Source organism: Thunnus thynnus, chromosome 14 (assembly GCF_963924715.1).
Source record: "Thunnus thynnus chromosome 14, fThuThy2.1, whole genome shotgun sequence".
Classification (NCBI taxonomy): Eukaryota; Metazoa; Chordata; class Actinopteri; order Scombriformes; family Scombridae; genus Thunnus; species Thunnus thynnus.
The window spans coordinates 14,288,658-14,310,494 of NC_089530.1; the positions used below are offsets into that span (position 1 = coordinate 14,288,658).

The 21,837-nt window shown below is 42.6% G+C and overlaps 1 protein-coding gene across 6 annotated transcripts; it reads left to right on the plus strand.

The window, feature by feature from the left end:
• Nucleotides 1-1,615: 1,615 nt before the first annotated feature.
• Nucleotides 1,616-20,948, plus strand: ldb1a (LIM domain binding 1a). 6 transcript variants are annotated; one of them, XM_067610055.1, is made up of 12 exons: nt 1,616-1,710; nt 4,100-4,200; nt 13,793-13,895; nt 14,634-14,678; nt 14,924-14,999; nt 16,084-16,186; nt 16,298-16,470; nt 16,561-16,683; nt 16,776-16,853; nt 16,978-17,101; nt 17,244-17,392; nt 18,475-19,279. In XM_067610055.1, the coding sequence occupies exons 2-12, from the start codon at nt 4,173-4,175 to the stop codon at nt 18,697-18,699; spliced, it is 1,227 nt and encodes a 408-aa protein (XP_067466156.1). In that variant the 5' UTR covers nt 1,616-1,710; nt 4,100-4,172; the 3' UTR covers nt 18,700-19,279. The 6 variants fall into 6 exon arrangements, with proteins under 6 accessions (XP_067466156.1, XP_067466157.1, XP_067466158.1 ...); XM_067610056.1 differs by lacking the exon at nt 1,616-1,710 and adding an exon at nt 1,793-1,811; XM_067610057.1 differs by lacking the exon at nt 1,616-1,710 and having other exon boundaries at nt 4,000-4,200; nt 17,244-17,386.
• The last annotated feature ends 889 nt before the right edge of the window (nt 20,949-21,837 follow it).

The following is a 21,837-nucleotide window of genomic DNA, read 5'->3' on the forward strand; positions in this document are numbered from 1 at the left end:
CCCACCGGCAGAAATGGATTAGAGGTGAGCCCAGCCACACACACAGACACACACACACACACACACACACACACGACACGCACTGTGGTCTTCCATTGTGTTTTACCACTTCCACTACTCTGTTTTACATTTGTAATTTATTCTCTGCTGTTTGATGAATGAAACTACTATGTGGCCGCCATTGCTGGAGAAGACTTCAAATCTTGCCACATTCTCCAACAGCCTCTTTACTGTGGCAGAGCTCTTCAGTAAACCCATGCACGCATTATGGTGAATTTATAAAACATTTTTTGTTGCTGAATAGTCTCAAAACAAGAGACACAACAGGTTACAAACCCGCTGCAGTGTAGTTTTGCCTTTGTGTGCAGTGCTTTCTGGCGTCGATCCAGGAATCCCTAAGGCAACAATTAAGAGCCTTACTAATCAATTGCGTCCCTTGTTGCCTTTCCTGTTGTAGAACATGCATTTGCCATGAAGGACAAATCACTTTTATTTATGTGCCAAGGCATGTGATATTTTATATATACTGTATATGCAAACGCCTGGTAGGGTGGCCTTAGCAGTTGTTGTAAGGGTGGAAGTTTAAATCCTTTCTGTCCAGATGTTATCGTGTCCTTGAGCAAGACACCGAACACCGAATTGTTCTTGAAGTACTGTATGTGTATGTGAGGAAAAAAAAGGCAAGTCACTAAACAAAAGACTGCACTGTAATGGTGATGAGTTGTAAGTCGATGTCTGGAAGAAACTTGCATATTTGTTCCTTTGGTTTTGTCTAAATTCTGTCTCTCACAGGCTTCACACACACTGAGAGACAGTTGGAGCTTTCTGGCTTTCCCCCAGTTTTGAGGAAGTTGTGAATGTATACTTATCATTGGTGTTTTTAGAAGAAGTCCAAAATGGTCTCCTCAGATCAACGTTTGCAGTATTTCACATTATTCCTGTCCAGCACTTTGTGTGGTGAGAGGACCAAAGGTAATCTAACACTAAAGTTATTACGTTACTTCATGACCCTGCTGTTCTTGTTACCTTGTTACCAGTCTGCTTCACATTACCTGTCATGTCCTAATGAATTCACTGGCCCTCATATGTATATATAGGGTAGTGCATCAGAGGCTGTGTACTGTACATCCGTGGAAGCTGAAAGACTTATGAGCTCGTCTGTGTGTGAGAGAGAGACAGAGAACGAGAGGAACACCACTGTGCCCCAACACACTCCCTAACTGCTACCTACCGCTGCTCTGCCGTTGCCATGGATACAGTGCCCTCTCTCTCCCTCTCCTCTCTCTCAGTGGGTATGGAGGGATGGGGCTGGAGTGGAGAGAGGAGAGGAGAAGTGGCTCTGGCTGCTGCCTCTGCGTCATATTCATACCAGTGCAGCTGAGAGCTGCCCCCCCCCAACCCCCCACCCCTTCCCCCCCCTCCTCCTCCCCATCCTCTTCCTCCACCACCTCCTCCTTCCTTCCTTCCTTCCTTCCTTCCTTCCCTTCCTTCCTTCCTTCCTTCCTTCTCATCATCCAATTTGCACACTGCTAGATCCCCCCTCCATTTGTGTCTCCTATCTGCATCCGCTCATCACACACACACACACACACACACACACTCTCTCTCTCTCTCTCTCTACGTGCTGGCCCAGCTTGGTTTCCTCTGCGTGGCTGACCCGAGCAGACTTTTGCAAGCGAGCGTGGGCGCAGAAGAAAGAGGAAGACAAAGGTAAGCGTTGAGACTGAGGATGTTTGAGTGTGTTTGTCTGTGAGAGAGAGTGAGGAGAAAGAGGGGGCCAGCAGAACAGCTGCAAGACAAAAGACTCAGAGGTAAGCATTGATGGCATGAACTCATCAGATAACAAGTACGCCACCAGGAGCCTTTTAAAACATTTTGTTTGGCATTTAGGACTAAACAAGGATTGTCAGTACATGTGAGCAAGTGCTCTCTGCTATCAGGGGACAACATACTAAGAGTGTATTGAGTAGATGTGCGTCTCAGTCAGCGTGTCTGTGTGCAGGCACTTTGCTGTCTGTCACATAGTGTTATGGAACTGCTGCTGCGTGTTCCCACAGTGGAGAGAAGGAGGCAAAAAGGAGGGGGAACTTCATTATTCTCAGAGAGCTTTCGGAGTGATGTGCGGATGTGTTGACTGAGCGGGAATCTCTGTATCTGCAAGAGTAGGAGAGTGAGAGGAAGTGAGAAAAGAGAGCATGCCTAACAGTGCAGTCAGTGGTGAAGTGCTCAGCATCAGAGCCTAATCGCTCCTGGAAACAGAAGCCATTTCCCAAATCACATTCACGCACCCCTCCTCTATTTCTTCTCTCTCTCTCTCTCTCTCGCATGCTCTTATTTCTTTTTTATTCCTTTTCTGTTTTTTTTGTTGGTGTCTCTCTTGCAGTGCTGGGGATTGCTCTCTCTATCTCTCATATCTGCCTTTGTTCAGAGCATTTTACAGTAGCAGGATCTTCTCGTAAACGTCCAACCCCGCAGATCCCAACCTACGAGCGGCACAAAGACCAGAACAGTGACAAAATAGCAGAGAGAGAGATGAGGAAGACTCAGAGAGAGACAGACCTTACTGAAACAAAAAAAAAAAAGTGGCGCGTGTGTGAAGGGGAAATGAAAAGAGGGAGGAGGAGAAGAAGAAGTAAAGGGAAAAGAAGAGGAGGCCTGCAGGGTTGTTCATTGTGTCTCGGTCCTGAGAACAGTGTCTGACACAGTGTATGACATTTAACTGTGATGCCTTTGCCAGTGTGCTGGTGTGTGGGGAATGTGCCTGTCAGCTTCCGTTTCAGTGGAGACAGTTGTTTGTCTTTTGTTAGTATATTGGTTGTGAGTGACAGACAACAGGGATCTGATTTTTGTTAAACTGTGCTTTAACTCACTCGGGGGGGGGGGGGGCCTCTGTGGTGCAGGAGATTCACGGATATACTAGGCTGTATGTGCATGTTTTTTGCTGTCAGTTGAGTCTGAAGTTGTCAGATAATGTATTGTCTGTAAACTCAGGGCTTTTACTTTTTTTCTGTCAGTCTGTTATCCATCTGACAGGATCATGTTCACAAGCAACAAAGACATCTAGCTCATGGGAGTCAGTTCTGTGGTCGTGTGTTTGTGTAGTGAAGTGTGAGATTTCGAGATTATTGGCTCAGAGGACAGGCACGCTCTAGCCAGAGAAGTTATGGGATGAACGGGAAGGGAAACCAGAGACGCGGAGGAGGGAAAGGAAATGAAACGAAATCACATCACAGCCACATCAGGCTGCAGAAAGGTCAAGGTAATATCAACTGGGTGAGAAGATTAAATTGACAGAGTGAAGTAAGATTAAAAAAGTGAGAAAAGAGTAGAAAAAAGCCTGCTGGGCAAACAGTCTGCAGACTGTTTACACGCGGCTCCTGTCGGTTGTGAATGCAAGCGCGTGCACATTTTGCGCGTGGGCGCTCTTCCTGTCTCCCATGGGTCTCCAGTGTCCCTGCGCTCCAGGTGGGCTTTGCATTTTTAATCGATACTGTCTGTAGTGATTAACACCAGTTCTCTCTCTGCAGCAGAAAAACAGACGGACGGAGCGAGAGAGAGGGAGGCAGAAAGAGAGATGGAAATCTGTCATACACGAGGCAGGGTGTGTGAGCGAGTGTGTACGTGTTTGTGTGCGTGTGTGTGTTTGTTTGGCAGTAATGACCCTCTGCCTCTGGGCGCCTACTGAGTATGTTTATCTCCCACAGCAGCACCGGGCAAAAATAGACAATGCATCACTGCCACACACACACACACACACACACACACACACACCTTGTACATTTTCCTCTCCTTTGCTCTAATTACCTCCCTCCTGCATTCTTCCTTTCACACACACGTGCATACACACATGCTCCTTCACTCCATTCCATATTACTTACTCTAGTCTTACATACCGTTAAGGCTCTTTCTTCCTAGTTCCCTCCTCTCTCATTTTCCCTCCCACTTGTGTTGCAATATGCCTATTAATGATGCAGCTAGAGCACCAGTGCCAACTTCCTGCCTCTGACAGAGAGAGAGGAGTGTAGTTGTGGTGTACATGCCCTGCTTTGTACCACTCCTTCTTATCTCTCCACCCCTCTGTCTGTGTTGTTTTCCTCAGAGTTAGCCCATGCGAGCAGCGTGTGGACTGAGTGCAGCTGTTTCGTTCAGAGCAGAGCCCAACATGTGAGAAGATGTCTGTTGGAGGTTGTGCTTGTCCCGGTGAGTGCCGAGTCTCTCTTTCTTTCTCTCTCTCTCTCTCTCTCTCTGCCTCTCTTTCCCCCCTCTTTCCTCCTCCGTCTCTGTGCTCAGTGGTGCTGTCAGAAAGATGACTTATGTAAAAGCGTTGCAAAGCCGCCTAGGGCCAACGTCAAGCTGTGTGAGTGTGAGTTTGTGTGTGTTTTTTAGTGAAGCCATGCTACACTCTCAACACGTCCTAAAACAAGGGTATAGACTGAGGCTAACACACTTTAGAATTGAGTTGTTCAGCAGACCCTCTCAGTCACGCCAGCCTTGCTGTGCAGCAGATCAATGGCTCTCTGAATTTTGCCACATACAGAGATACTGAGATATCAATAACTATTTCGCATGCTGAATCTTTTCACTCTTTTTGTCAGCTTTATCTGGCCTCTGTAAGACTGCTTCCTGATTATTTGTGCTCCTAAATGTCTAGAAGAGTTGGTGGAAATCACTGCTTTATGTTGCAGGAATTGTTGTCCCGGAGGTCGGAAGTGAATTAGGCAAAAGTACTTCAATTGACTCACTGCAAAATGGTTTAAAGCTGGTCTCTCTTGATGAGTTTAAACCATTAATGAGGGTACTTAAGAAGACTTAACTAAGAGTTTGAATTTGCTTGTAGTTAAGCTGCTGTTTGGATATTAGACAGCTCTTTGTCATTGTGACTTTGCATTTTTTTTGTTTTTTTTGTTTTTATGCATTTGTTACGCTTGGTTTGGCTTTTCCTGAAATCAAGATTCTTGTTCTCTTGAGCTTTAACTAAAGGTTACATAAAATATGCTTTACTCTCATTGTTATAGTGTCTTCCTCACTATCCACGCTCTTCTCTTGTGCTACTGTATCAGAGCAGGAGGAAGGAAATCTCTTCTAGTACGTGTCTGCCTGCACATGTTACTCTTTGGCAAGCAACATGTTTTGGCAATTTTTTTTTTTTTTGATCTTATAATCTGTTTTCTCCCTCAGGGTATTTGATCCTTTTTGACTTTGGAGCAGTTTTCTCTTTAATGGTACCCCAGTGAGATGAGGCAGGCTACAGAGACGGTTGCCTTGTGCACAGTGAAAGCTTCGCAGTGCCAGGAGACAAGCTCTGCGCAGCACAAGGGAGCGAGTAACAGATAGAAATTGAATCGTAGCATCTGCTCGGGGGGGGATCTCAGAGAGGGAAGATTGAATTAGGGTGTCAGTATCATTTTAATGGGGCTGCTCTGATTCATTGGCAGTCTCTTATCAGATGGAATAATATTAGAGAGGCCACTGCTTGATGTTCTCTTTTCAGATCATTCCTCTTCTCTACTATCTGGCTTCCTCACACGCGCCCTTTCCCATACTGTAGTTTTCCAGTATCTGTGCCTCCTTCGCTCCCTCTGTTGACAGACTTTTTACTGTGGAGCAGAAACTTTTAATGGCATCCACATGTTTGCGAAGGATGCACAGAGAATGAGGTCCACCAGAGGAGTTGCCATGTGCAGCATGCACGTACGCTCGCGCACACACACACACACACACCTTCACGAGGAGCCTGCTAGGGCAAGTTTAGGCTGGTGGATCTCTCAGATAACCACAGAACAACACTGATCAACTCTGCCTTTCAGGTTTCTCTCTCTCTCTCTTTGTGCATGCTGTAAATCGTTATATTTGAAGGCTGGTTTGTTTACATTCTTGTTCGATGGTGAACGGAGGATCCTCCCTGTCCTTTGAGTGTGCAAATCTGCATCGGAAAAACAAATGACCTCTCTTAACCTGACATCACTTCCTCTTTTCCTTTGGTCTGGGCTGTCTTTGCTTTGTTGGGAATATTATAGAACGCACGTCTGTATTCATGTGGTAGAATGTGAGCCTAGCCAAGAACACACTTCCCCTTGTCTGTCTTGTTCATTGACAACCTTGTGACATCCTGCTGTTGTTGTGACTTTGCTGTGAATCAGCCTTTTTAAGGCTTTGTTCCCCATGTAAAGGGGATCCGTCCTAACACAGTGGAGCCAATCACATCCTTTGTTCAGACTAAATGGTAAAAATAGATTGCCTGTGATGCCTGTGAGCTGAAGATACCCCCCCCCCCCCCCCCATTCTCACATGCACCCACTCAAGCATGCGCTCCACTCTGCTCGCCACTCTCTCCGTCTCTCACCCATCTCACTCTCACCCCTCCCTCCTATTTCTGCTCCTCTTGTCTCACTCTCTCTCCCCCTCATTCTCCTTTAACCCTCCGTGTCACTCCCTCATCCCTCTTTTACTGCCTTTTGCCATAACAGTGGTGTTACCTCATGCAGAAAGTCACATGGCTCCTGATTGGAGAAAAGTGACTTAAAGCAGAGCCAAGATGGCAGCCAAACAGCCAGGGCTTTTTTGATTACCGTTACACAACAACATGACTGCCTCAGCTTTATCTCACTGCAGCCTGCGTCTCTCTTTCTTTTCCTCCTTAGTTTTTTTTTTTTTTTACTTCTTCTCTTCTCTTCTCTTCTACCCCTCTTCTCTCTACCCTTGTGAGTCTCTCAGATCTTGTTTGCTAGATCAAAATGGCTGTGTGTGCAGAGGCAGAGAGAAAGAAGGAATGCGTGGGAGACAGAGATGCTGGGGAGTCAGAGAGATGGGGGGGGGGGGAGGAGGGTGGAGGGGGGGGTGCAGAGTGGAGACGAGCTGTAGTGATGTCACATCTGCTGCGGGCCGACAGGATGGCAGAGGAAAGCTGGCATGTGCCACACAGCCAACAGAAGGGGGAGGATGGGGAGGAAACTAAATGCGTGGGAAGGAAAGAAACGATTTTGTATCAAAGCACACCTTTATTTGTGAGGGATGTGCAAGCTGCGCAGTCTTTAATACACGAGACTGACACAGAAGGAGACGGCAACAGGGCTCTGAAACAGAGCTGTGCTGAAAACGAAAGGTGCGAGGAGGACAGCTTGTTTAATTCTCTGGATGTGAGCACAACAAGAAGGCTGTAAAAATGACTGTTATATTAATGGGGCTCACTGCCTCAACCTACCCTTTAAAAAGTTTATTAAGTGGCTCTGCACCAGGTCCTGTCTGACAACAACAATCCTCTACGGCATAGTTTAGGGATTGGGTAACTCTTAGTGTTGTGGTTTCAGATTAATGACTTTTCACGTCTACAGTAAGTGTCCTGCACACAGACGTTCAGATACTCGCTTTCTTTTTGTTATCCTTTAATTTATTGTTAACACATGCTGCTTAACCGTCTCCTGTCAAGCCACAGTAGCATCCTCTGGGTGCTGTCTGTGTTTAGTTCTGTCTGCTGCTGTGTTGTTATCACTAGGTTTGTGTTATCACTAGGTTTGTGTTTCCACTGTGGCATCTAAAGAAGCAACAGGAATCTGAACATGATGTTCACCAGCGCTCTCTTCAGATATTCTCAGTGCTGCTTCACGCTCCTTGTGACAAGTTTGCTCACAGACAGAATGCATCTGAAGGTTTTGCTAAATGTTTTGAAGGCTGTTTTTGAGCTAAACCTCAGTCTCTATCAGGGTCAGGTATCATATCAGTAATTCAAAAATCGATTTATGTTATGTTTTACTCTGTTAGAGTAGAAATGAAGTCATAGTGTTGCTTTCCCTGTTGCATGCATTTCTCAGGGTGAATGCTTTGCGATCCACATACATAGGTACATGTCTTCCCCGAGCTGCTTCCTGACATAGAACTCCATTCTAGTATATATGAATGCCATATTCTGACTCCACCTTCAATGTTATCACTGCCTGCCAGACCCTTCTTGCCAAGTACTCTGTGTGTATGCGTGTACTAAATCTGATTCTTACTGAATACATGAAATAGGATTCAATTCTGATTCATTTCCACAGCACATACTGCGGAGATTACATGCAATATCCCATATTTTGAGTCATATAATCAGCACTTCCATTTGGGTCATCTTTATTATTTTAATGCAGTAATAATGTAGATAATGTAGACTTTCTTTACATGTCGTAGTGTTAAATTATAAGCAGTATTGTGCATGTAAAACCTATTGATTGTTATAATCATGGGATTAGTAAATACAATTAAAGATCTGACTGAATGATACAAATGATAGATTTCTAGTTTTTTTTTTTTTTTTAATAGTAAAGATTTTAGTTGTGAATAGTGAGCACTATGAACTCCTGGCTATAGTTCATGTTATTCTGTTCTAAGGAATGAAGAAGATGTTTGCAGTGTTTGCCAGCAGAGGGAGATGCTGCTCTATCACATGTCTTCTTGTTTCAGTCCATCAACGTAGACAGACAGGACAGACAACAGACTGGGAATCATTGTTTTCAGAGAAGGCTTTAGTCTGTCTGTAATCCCCCCTGTATTTGAGCAATAATATATGTCCTGTCATAAATACAAAGGCAACTCTTTAGATTAGATTACTTTACCTAGAAAAAGTTTTCGATGTCTTGTATAACATCTGGAATGAACCTGGTGTTGCAAGATATTCATATTAGATATTATCAGGAATGCATTTGGAGTACCAAATGTAAAAGTATGAAATGAATCAGATGCTCTGGGAAGGAGAGAGGAATCTGATCAAATTAAACATTCAAAGAAATATACTCCAGCTGTGTGATTATGGTATGAAACTCCAGCTCCAAGCTTATATGATGTATTCAACAATTCACACACATGATATTCCCTCCTGTGATTTGAACACATGACCACAAGCTGCAGCGGATACTCTAAATCTCTGCTCAGGGTTTATTCAGTAACAGTGAATGGTGTGGGTCAGATGTGTTTACTCTCAGCCCTTTCAATGAAATGCATTGCTTGACTTCTCTCATCTGCACTTCTGGCTTACATAATTATACAAACTGACTGGCAGCTCAAGTGAAAGCCTCAACAAATTGAGCTTTAAATGCACTTTGAGACCACAAAAGGGTTTCTGCCCTTCAAATATATTGCTTGTAAACATTTGAGTGGTTATTGATTAAAAGTGAGGCTGCAGATTATACCCATTACATAATCTGAGACATGAAAGGCTCAGGACTGTGGTCTAAAGGATTTGAGTCATCAAAGTCAATCATTTTTCATAAGCCTTTACAGAGTTAAAGTTAACCAGCAAGTTTAGGCTCCAAGTCAGCGTTTCAGATTTTCTGAACAGTGCAAAGAGAATTTCTGAGTCATAGCCCATACTGAATTTAATGAAAAAAAAGTATGTTAATCAAGGCAAATTTTGTCATTTTAGAATTGTTAAGGTCAGGACAGACTGTACTGAATGACCAGTGCTAGTTCATATAGTTCCAGCAGCCCTATCAAATTATTATCATTTTATTCCTCATGACTGCCTATTATGACTGATGATTATGCATTAGGCGCCCATCATACAAAGGTTTTATAAATGCACCAGATAAGAAAAATATTCTAAGATACTGCAGAGACAAAATTCTGTCAATTCATGGTCTGTGGTTTAATGTAGAAGTTTCAAAACTTGCTGCACATTAGACTTTAAGATTTTTTGTTGTATGTGACATTTAAAGAGAGATAACATACTTAACATTAATACTATTTTAGTTATTACAAATGTTTCAACCATGACCAAAGTAAGCAAAAAGAAAAGAGCTGCAACAAACACATGCAAACAAAGGACAAGGCATTACATTATACTGAGTGAAGCATATCCACTAAATTTAAAATAAGGTTAAAATGACTGATTTAAACTGCATCCAACTCACAACTAATTTCTGTCTGGATGAGTCTAAAGATTGCCCCATATCTAAAAAAAAACCCTGAGCCCAGTGATGTAACCTAGAGGACAAACCGGTCCTGGTAATGAGTGTTGTAGTCATCGGAGTTTCTGTTAAAGATCGCCTCCAGACATGTTTTAAGATGTTTATAAAACTTACTTTGTCTGATGTGCTTTTTCCACAAAAAATTAAATATGCAATTATATTTAATTTTATTAGTTTTCCTGCTGGACACAAGATTTCTCCTACTTCACTGTAAAGTCCATTCTCAGTGTTTGTGCACTGAAGGCTTCAAGTTTCCACATCACACTTATGGAAGTTAAATATTTGACCAGGACTGGTTCCAAACTATTTGTGATATCACAAATCATGCTAACATAGGATTTTCAATGAGCACAGAGAAACTTTCCACTTTCGGCAGATGAATGTGGAAAAAAAAGCCATCTAGTGACAAACTCTGAACATACATCATTCTGCACACTGAAACTCAAACATCCACTGGAAGGAACAAGAAGAAAAACATATTTTTTTTAAGTGGAGGGGTGACTTTAAGTAGATATGTAATGCAATCATCTGGTAAGCCTTGAAAGGGCTCTTATGTATGCACTTAAGGCAGTCTTGTTCCTTTGTAGCATAAGGAAAGGGCTGACATTCATCTCAATTGCATTTTAAAAACTGCACTGCATGTACCACAAGTAATCCATCTGAGAGCAGAATGACTGTTTGTATCTCAGGGCCTATTATGTAACTGTTAATATCAAATAGAAATGAGAAAACAAAGTGAGCTACCCTTAATGGGTTGTTAACTGTACCTCTCAATGGGCACCCACCTTGTACCTGATGCACGCTCAGGTCCCGGACATGACAAATTGGGGGCCCAGGCTGTCAGGGGAGCCAGGCCTGTTGTTGTGCAGGTCTGCAGCCGAGGATGCTTGTGTGCCGGGATGGGCGGAGGAGCCCGGAGGAGGCGGGGTCTTTGTTTGTTCGAGTCTCGGCTGGCAGGAACAAAGGGTCCGGTAGTAGTAGTAGATAGGTATCACCCTAAAGGTCCCTCCATACAAATGTCGCCTAAAAGATATATTAGGGAATTGCACATTGACAGGAACTAGCGGGAGTGTTTTAGTTTCCTTCGCTTGCTGTCTTGTTTGGGGCCACAGGACTGCGTTATCAACCGACGGAGCTGGAGCTTTCACCATCCAGCCGCCCCGGCTAGCAGCGAGGCTAGCTGGCTAGAAAACACCGAGCGGAGGTGTTGAGCAACACCGCGTTTCGGTGGACCTTTCTCTGCAGGTAACTTCAAGCTTACAGCCGCAGTAGTGAAGCAGCACCACTGGTTCACAATGAGCCGCTAAAAACAGTTTATAAACAAGCATTAAAAATTAAAACGCGGTGATGACGGTAGTTTAGCAACAAGGTTAATAGCTTAGCAATGGCATCCGTCCTCTGCAAGCGGTTAATGAACGCGGCCCTGCGGTTCAGTTTACGCCTGGCCCTGTGTGTTAAAGTGAATACTGGCTTCTTCTCGTTAATTACCGGCGGTGTATGTTTACAGTAAGAGAAATATCTTAACACCGATAGTCAGTGCAGGTATGTTGAAGTCTTTGCACATTGCTTCGGACGTTTTTATTGGCTTGGAGCCACTTCCAGCCTCTGTCTGGATGCGGATCTATTGTTTGCAATGACCAGTTCAGACGGACTAACCTGCACCAAACTCACAATTAAAAGTTGTGACGCCTCATGAGTGCTCATCCGATCTCAAGCAGATTCTCCTACCAAAGGATGCTTTAATGCTGTAGTCATTCATGTCTCTTTGTCATGTGTTCAGGATGCTTCCCTGACTCTGTCTTTTATATAGACATCACGTTTGGCCAGTAAAATAGACATTATATCCATGCCTCAGTTGGACTAACTCCCATAATCTTTCAATATTGTTTAGATGGGTTTAAAGCTGGCAACTGGACTTCTGTAAGGGTGTGAGTTGGTGTTCAATTGAGGTGAAAATTATGTGCTCTTCTGCTTTTATGCAGAAATTGTGTCAAAATATGTTGGCATTATATATAAGGGGGGAAAAAAGGTACCTCTTCATGTTTGATTGCAAACATTGTGATCATGAACAGATTTATGTGTCGCAGTAGAGTTTGTGCATCAGATTGAACAAAGACTGATCATATGTGGGTGAATGCTGTCTGGGGCTAATGACTGGTGGTGTTGGGGAGGGGGGGGTTGAGGGGGGGTCTGTAGGTCAGAGGTAATGCATAGAGAGCCATTGTTGGGTGCTCCTGAGCAGGTTCACCCCCATAGTAATGGGGAGGAGAAGATGACCTGTTATGACTCTCTCGGGTATACTGAAGCAAGGAAGAAAAGGGTGAAAGTAAATGAAGGAGGAGTTGTAGTTGTTCAAGGAGCAGAGACTCGGTTGTGAATGAGGACAGACAGATCAGAGTTCACATGGGCATACTTAATCCTAACTCAAGCCTTTCTCCATCTGTTTGTGTCAGAGTGCTAAATTAACTTTTTTGTCCACTGGCCAAATGACTAGTGGATGTTCAAATTTTATCAGTCACTCAATAGATTATCATTGTTTTTTATTTTTCTGGTGAGTGAAGCAAATCTACCAGACCACCACCATAAGTTGTGGAGTGACCTGCCTTTGGGACACCCATCCAACAACAGTGATGTGAAAAGATTAAAAAAAACCCCATCCCAGTTAGGTTCGATCCTGCGGTAGAGTGGCCTGCGCTGGAGTCCATGTTTCTCCCCCTGCTGGTTTTAATTTGGTACAATCCTCTTTTTTTTATATGCCAAGCTGACAGTGACAGACTGTGTTGTGCATAAATTGTGCCAGAGTCAAAGTAACAAATTAACATCATGCTACCTTCAGGTGGTGCCTGTTGCGGATGCCAGATTTATAAGCGGGGCACGCATAAACAACATTAACAAGTGGGGCAAATACTGAAACAGTCAGGATTTTCTATGAACCCGAAGTTGCCAAGATCTATGTACCCTATTATGCATGTGTCAGCGCAGCATATTTGAAATCTCTTCAGTTTACTACACACTTAAATGCTTTGAGAAACAAACAATATCTGTAAAGAGAAGAGTATCTGTGTTGGTTGTGATGAAGCTCTCTGGGTTACATTTCAAAGATCTGTTTTTTCCCCAACTCTCCCAGTCCGCCGCTGTCTGCTAGTGTTTAAAATATCTTTAGTCAGACCTAATTTTATGCAGCCTCTGCCTGTGTGAGGTCTCTTTTTTTTTAGTAGAGATACAGAATAGATGTTTTCCCAGAGCCTGGAATTGTTTGAGCATGAATGCCTTATCTGGGCAGACAAGGGTTAACAACAGTGAGGGCAGGCAGCGGGGGGATGGGTAAAAGAGGCAACTAGAGGGGGAGATGCGCGCACACACACACACACACACACACATACACATACACACAGTGCAGAGGAACATGGTGAGGATCACATGGGGCTGGGCTGTATGCAGAGAAGAGGGTTCCCTATAATGGTGCGGATGTTACAAAAACATGTCAGACCACCTCTTCTGTTTGCGTCCCCCCTATTTCACTGATTGTTTTCTCGGATTTCTGCAGTCTAATAAATATCGCTGCTTTTCCCTCCCTTATGATGATTTGTTTTCTTGTCCATTTACCAGATTGAAGATGCATTAGATAATGAAAGCAGCAGGGAAATTGTTTTGATAGTGTGCTTTTTTTTTTATTTATTTATTTTTTTTATGAGTAAATCTCAACAAAATCATCCAACATTAGATTACTTAGATGATGCTGTGATTTGAATGAGCTAAATCTAAGTCATCTAAATCTCCTCTAAATCTCTGCTCTTTTTTTTCTTTTTTTTTCCCCCCTTCCCCTCCCTCCTCTGCTCCGTACTTGTGTGCAGGCTGTTCGTCAAAGTCATTCAAGCTGTACTCTCCTAAGGAGCCCCCCAACGGCGGCAGCTTTCCCCCCTTCCACCCAGGCGCTATGCTGGACAGAGATGTGGGGTAGGTGTCTGTTTTCTGTCAGGACACGAGATGTTCTGTCTAAAGGAAAATATGTCAAATACTAGTGAAACTGCATTCTCAGTCATTTAATCATGTAGATTATCTTTTTTTTTTTCATGCTGTAACTTTTTATTATAGTTTGACCTAGATACGTTTTCAGCTTGTCTATTTTTAGATGTTGATTGATTTTTATGAATAATTGTACATTTTGATGTTTTGCGGCTCCTGTGAGGCGCATTCTTTAAACTGTACTGTTTGATCATTGCAAAAAGATGGTGCGTCTTTGATATTAATATTGGAATAAAATCAAATAAGAGTTGATTAGACAGAACCTGATTTAAATGCGTCTTAAAAGGGTAAAAATAGAGATGAAGCAACATTCAGTTTAATTAAAAGTAGCAGACAGTGGCAGATGTCACACTAATATACAGTGTTGCTCTTGTTACTTTTTACAGTACTAACTAAATGTATACTTATTCCCAAGTGCAACTGAATATTTTTATCTACTTTATATGTCTGATTTTTATCTGAAATATTGCTGCTCACAAAAACAGGATGTTGAAGTCAGTGATCGGCTTGAGAGAATATATTTCTGCAATTTTGAGATCAAGATTTAGAGATAATAACTTATCATACATTAGCTGTATAGTACATAAAACACACTTGCGTAATGTTTCTTACATTTCTGAGAAAATGTTTGCTGATTTTTTTTTTTTTTTTTTTTTTTTTTCCTTTCAGGCCTACACCCATGTACCCCCCGTCATACATGGAGCCAGGAATGGGGTGAGTTTACTGACACTTGTACAGTTGTTGGTTTTCAGAAAGTAAAAAAAAAAAAAAAAGTACATGATTAACTGTTCATTCATAGGTGCTCTGGATTCCTGCTCAAAAATGTAGAAATTAAACTTTCCTGTAATTAACCTGAGTTTGAGGCCACTCTTGGCTTATAGCTTTTGTTTGCACTGCGGGTGTGGAAAAGCCACAGAAGCAGCTCCAACTGCAGTATTGAATCCTGTTTTCTGTTCCAGGAGACCCACACCGTACGGGAACCAGACAGACTACCGGATATATGAGCTGAACAAAAGGCTACAGAATTGGACAGAGGTGGGAGCAGCTTCATAATTCACAGAGTCATACAAACACCAAACTGTGTTCATGTCTAAAAAAAACACATAATCACTCTTTAGTTTTCAAGCCGGTTGTGGTAACAGTCTGCAGCGCTACATTCTGCGACTCCTTTAAACTACTTACTGTTGCCATGTTTTCAGATTTTTTTTCCCTCCCAGCTGCTGTTTGTGTCTAGCTAACCATGCTAGGGATTTTGTGGGAAATTAAGCCTGAGAACTCACTGACTTAATTTACATTCAGGCTCTAATAGGATTATCTGATCAACCTGACTAAAATGTAATTGGAGTGCCAACTGTTTATATGGCTGAGTGCGCAAGTGAGTAGCTGTTGCAATCTGTGTTTTTTCTGTGACCGTCATTGTGTACACTACGACAGATACATGTACGATAAGCTCTGTATATTGGACAGATTTTCACTGCAGTTGAGTTTAGCAAAACACCTGCTCTCTGCTTTCTTTCCTTATTTAGAAAGTTTATCCTCGCAACTTCAGTTTTGTTTGTACCTCCATGACATTTACGACCAATCATCCTTTAGGAAATGTTTAGAGCTGCTGGCAAATCTGTTCTCATGCAATGTGAAAACTTCTAGTGGTTTACACTAACAAGTATTCTGTTAACCAGATCACACAGTGGACAAGTAAGAGTTATAGAAGTGGTTAAGTTAAGGGAACAAGAATTTCTGCTTCTTCTTTTTGAGTAGTTTTAGTACAGTGATAGTGTTTTTTTATTCATATTATATTATGTAACTTCCTCACCTTTCTCTAGCAAACAAAACACCTATTGTTCTAAATAATTGGCTGTTATCTAAAACAGTAACCTCACTACATTCTTACTTGCGTCAGGGTTGACTATGAAGCTTTGTTTATGTCTTTTGATATATGACCTACTTAAATTGTTTTGTTAAAAGTACACTGAACCAGCATTGTTTGACATTAAAATGGAGAACACAATAGCATATATTCCTCAGTGCGGTTTTATTTTATTGTGAATATATGAACAAATACATTTTATTATAATGAAGTTATATGTCATGATTTTTTGTTTTGTTCCTCTGCTCTCAGGATTGTGATAATCTCTGGTGGGATGCCTTCACCACAGAGTTCTTTGAGGATGATGCCATGCTCACCATCACTTTCTGTCTAGAAGATGGACCCAAACGATACAGTAAGATTAATTAAAGATTAAAAACCGAAGAAAATGCTGATGTTAGGTTGATTTTTAAGACAAAGAAGCTGTTTTTATACCGTTAATCGTGGATCATTTTTTTGTCTGCAGCCATTGGCAGGACGTTGATTCCACGATACTTTCGGAGTATCTTTGAGGGGGGCGCCACTGAGCTGTTCTATGTCTTGAAGCATCCAAAGGAGTCCTTCCACAGTAACTTTGTATCTCTCGACTGTGACCAGTGCACCATGGTTACCCAGAACGGCAAACCTATGTTCACACAGGTACAATTAATGTCACTCTGTATGAAAAATGTACAGCCTTCCCTCTACTGTGACTTCTAACCTTTTATTTATTTCTTTTTACTGGATAAGGTTTGTGTGGAGGGCCGTCTGTACCTAGAGTTCATGTTTGATGACATGATGAGGATCAAGACGTGGCACTTCAGCATCAGACAACACAGAGAGGTCTTACCCAGGAGCATTTTGGCTATGCATGTAAGTCCCAAACTTAGAGAAATACATACTCTAAAATACACATATTGTACCTTCATCCACTCATCTCTTACCCTTTTAACTCTGTTATGCAGGATCCCCAGATGCTGGATCAACTGGCTAAAAATATCACCAGATGTGGGCTGTCCAACTCCACGCTCAACTACCTCCGTGTAAGCAAGTCTCCTTTATAATTATGGTTATCTTTTTCCTGCTTAGTAATTGGACTCACCTCAACTACGCATGCGACAACCTGGAAACTCTTCCTAATGTTTCCTCTTTTTTTTCCTCCGTAAGCTATGTGTGATATTGGAGCCCATGCAAGAGCTGATGTCCAGGCATAAGACCTACAGTTTGAGCCCAAGAGACTGCCTGAAGACTTGCCTCTTTCAAAAGTGGCAAAGAATGGTAGCACCTCCAGGTAACACAGACACCTGTTTTTGAAACTGAGGTGGATTTTATGACAGTTTACTTCCCCCCCTACAGGCCCAGAAACAACTGATTTATAGAGGTTTAAATTATTGATAATGACATCTCACCATCTTCCTCTTATGTACTTGTAGCTGAGCCAGCCAGACAAGCACCAAACAAGCGGCGGAAAAGGAAGGTGTCCGGTGGAAGCACCGTGAGCTCTGGTGGAGGCAGCAATAACAACAGCAACAGCAAAAAGAAGAGTCCAGCCAACAGCTTTTCTCTCTCCAGCCAGGTACCTGTAAGCATTACATCTACTTGACCTCTATCTGCACCTCCAAGTTCAGCTGAGCAAGGCATGGGAGAAGAGGACAGAGGGGGGTGGAGGGGCTGGAATGAGAGGCGAAGAAGTAAGAAAGTAGTTTGTGGGTATAGGAGGTGGTAGCTGGGGTATTTAGTGTGTTGAAGACTAGCTTTAGAAACAGGTAAAGATAGAGATATCTTAGGGAGGCTTCTGGAGGTGGGGTTTATATTGAGGTGTGGTGGGGGGGGGGTTAGGGGTTGATTTCTGCAATTTTATTAAGATGGGATGAGTAGATTTAGTTAGTAGACCCCCTGATGTGAACCAGTGATGGGCAGTCCCTGGTCCTCTGGGGCCACAGGTTTATGGGTTTATATAGAACGAGGTACACGTGACCTCCATCTCTAAGTAATGCTTAACATATTTTGGGGCCATGGGGTAGGGTTACCTTGCTCTGATTTCCAGTGGGACAGTTAGGTTTTCTCTCTAAATCAACCTGATTTACCATGTTCAGAGTTACCACTAAGCCTATCAGAGCACATGATTCACACAGCACTGCTGTCTTTGCTTACTTGGTTGCTTGAGCGAACGAGACCCGAGGTGGAATGAAACCCCCCCCCCCCCTCCCGTGATGCAGCACTCAAGGATCAGGGATGCCCACTGCTGGCCAGTAGGGGAGGCCCCTCAACCCCTGTTCTCGGAACAGGGGTAGGGAGTCAGGGCCACATGGATTACTGAACTTTCAGGGTTACCCTGTTTGGTTCTAGAGGAACGACAGATTGTCGTGTTGTGATTGGGTTCAGAAAGAGAGGGCGCCAGTACCTCAACATGTCATACCTGGGGTCCCTCGGTCCCTGAAAATTTTGCTTGAAGTATCAGTCCTAATGCATTTGATTTTGAATTCTGTGAAAAGTTTATTAGAGTCTGAGGTTTCATTTGTAAATCTGGATTTCATCCCAGTTAGATCTAACCTAGACAACAGGCCAAAAGCAATAGTTACAACTCGTCCGTGCAGCCAGTCATTCCGCGCACCCCCCTGTATTATGGGGATAATATGTACCGGCCCTTACTGTCCCCTTTAGGACGTGATGATGGTGGGAGAGCCCACTCTGATGGGAGGGGAGTTTGGTGACGAGGACGAGCGTCTGATCACGCGGCTGGAGAACACGCAGTTCGATGGGGCGAATGGCCTGGAAGATGAGGACAGTTTCAACAGCTCGCCTGCACTGGGGGCACACTCGCCCTGGAACAACAAGGCTCCCTCCAGTCAGGAGAGCAAGAATGACAACTCCCAGTCATCCCAGTAGAGCGCTGAGGTCCCAGCAAGCCCCTTTTCAATGCTTAAACCTACTGGGATCCACCTGAGCCAACACGCTAGCGAGAGGAGTCAGGGAGGGAGGCCTCGAGCACTTGTGTTCACTTTACTTGTGTTTGTTTTGTTCAGTTATGTTTCAAAGATGTAAGGAGAGTGTTTAGGGAAAGGGATACTAGTTGATGGACTGAAGGAGCTCTGTGCTGCCACATGAAGGACAGTTTCAGCAGAATCCTACTCTCGCTCCCTCACATTGTTGCACATGCTCAGTGGTGCTCAGCCTTGGCCCTTGTCCGCTCGGCTTCAGTCAGTCCTCTTAGAGGTGTGGTGAGACTGGCGGGGTGGCGGTGTGTGTGCATGGGTGTTTACCCCCCCATCATCGCTCACCACAGCGTTTGAGCCAGAGTTGGCGTGTCCTGTTGTCCGAGTGCTCGCCATGGCGACCATGTCAGTGGGTTCTTGTTCCAACCTCGGGTCTCTCAGGCGTGGTTTTCCTTGACGACGCACCTCATTGTTTCTGTTGTGCTCATGTCACAGGGAAGAAATGCTTAGCTTTTATTTAACTTATTTTTTTGCAGGCTGCAGAAAAGTGTGTGCACTCTTAGCATAAAAATTCAACGTCCGGTTTTTAAAAACTCAATTATTTGTTTTTGTAGGACCTGGTTGGAACAAAAACCTGTACAGTGCCGGAGCTTGAGGACCGGAGTTGAGAACCACTACGCTAAATCTTAAACCCACACACACACACATACACACACATACACACACATACACACACAAACACACACACTGACACACACACACACAAACCAGTGCACACACACCAACACACGCTCACCTACACCTACAACATAAAACATTGAGGTACTGGAGAGAGGTGGTACGCAGCATGTCTGGACGAGAGCACCAGATGCTACAGAAGTGTGTTTTCATTTTCTATGTTTTAGACTTGTTTTGAATTTTTTTTTTTTATTTTTGTAAACAATTTCTAAAAAACAGACAAGCAAGCAAACAAAAACACCCCAGAATATTCTTTGCACTGTTTTCCACTATTAACTCCAATCTATTTTTCTTATGAATTGACAGTGTATTTTTTTTCTTTTCTATTATTGCTAATGTAAGAACTGTAAAACATCTGAAACCTGCAGTATATTAATGTATAAGTATTGCTGTTAGATCATTCTTATTGTGATGGTTAATAACTTTCATGTAAGTCTATGCTTGATATAATGTCATCCATCTGTATCAGACATCACACTGTCATGAGGTCCATCGGCTTCAGTGCTAGAAAACCGGTCAGGGAGAACAAGGCTAGTGTTTTAATACTGTGCTACATCTTGTTTGATGTGAGTCCAAAGCAGCACACTGGATACCATTTTCCCCGCTAAATTTCCAACAAGCACCTGGTTTGGATCTGTTGTCTTGTCATTGCAGAACTGTTTGCTTTGTCTTGAATTCTCTATCTGGGGGTGCTCTCTTTAGGGAACATAATAACAGAAAACTTCTCAAATTTGCTACTCAAAAATATTTTAAAAACAAGTTTTGACAGGATTGTAAAATAAGAAAAAAAAAAAAGACTTTTGTATTAACTTAAGTTTCCCAGAAATGTTTTTAATCACAATTAAGAAAGCTGCAGACCAAGGAGCTACATGTAAAGATTCTTTAGATCTTGATTACACTGCGCTGTTTGTTTTATGAAAAATCATTTTGTTGGCTTTACTCCTCATGTTTGTGTCTGTGCTTGTATATTTTTAGGTAGTAATTTCTGTAAAAGTTATTCTATGTATTCCTCCCTAGAACTACGAGAAACTCAATCTAATGTAAAAAGATGAAAAGTCTCTTAAAGGTTTTTTTTTTTTTTTTTAAACGTGATTTTTAATGGTACAATCACTGATAAAAGAATTTTGCCCTCATTTTAGCAAACTGTATTTATTTTTCTATGTACTGACATTCTGTTTAGATCTGACCCGCCTGTACAGTGCTCATGATGATATATGGAAGAGTGTGTGGGGCTGCTGAGTCAGTTAATGCTCATAGAGGTCATTCTATTACTTGTTTTTTTGTGACATGCAGCTCCTGAGTCAATCTGGCTTCATCTTCACAATGGTTCAGTATACATTAGAGTATACATTAAAGAGATATTTAATAGCTATTTTCTGCTGTTGTAGGTTTCTGGTTTATCTGAAAACTTATCAGATGCGCAAAAAAAAACAAACAATAAATAACCACATTTAGGGAAAATAACTTGTTGACCTCTTAGTTGTCTTTTTTTATTCTGTGAAGTTACTGTTTCATGGTGAGTCATCCTTTGAATACTGAAATGATGATGCTGGAAAGTTCCCACAATGGCGCAACCACTTGCGCCATTGTTTGTTATATTAAATGTTGTATCAACGCAACATTGGGTATGCAGCGTTGTGGGATTGAGATACACATCTCTATTATAAAATGGCAAGATCGGTCAAAAAACATCGCCATCATCAACTAAAAAAACTTCACAAAGGGAAGGGCTTAGAAGGAAATAAGTCATTGACCATTTGTCCAATCATTATAAATCTTGGTAGATATCTTCACAACGTGTGTGGTAATAGATCTATCAAAGCGTTTTGAGCCCAACCCATAGGAGGTGCCACAAATGCAGAAAAGGTGTACCTCAAAACCCAATGAACAGAATTTCACCAATTTTGGTGTGCATACTCTGGGGCCAAGTATCTAATCTGAAGTGCCATATTGATGGGTGCGAGTGGGTGTGCCCTATCACATATTTGCTCATAACTCAAGACGCCTTTAAGCAATCCTGATAAAACTCACTGAAAACATCCTGCGCTATCTCCTCAACATACACACCCAGTTTTGTTTGCATCTGATGAAGGAGAGACAAATGGCTGAAACTTGAGTGCACAATTATTGAAATGCTGCATGCTTTGTGCTGATGAAACAAGCGTGTGATTGGTCTTACTCCTTTGAGCAGAGAGCAGAGCGAGCAAGAGAGAGCAGTGGTGGTCAAGCGAGCTAGAGAGTGAATGAAGAGAGCAAGCTGCGCTGGCGAGAACAAAGCTATGAATCTGAGAAGTAAAATGTTATTTACTGATTCATGGCGTTAGTTCTAAAGCACAAATAAATACCCCTGCAC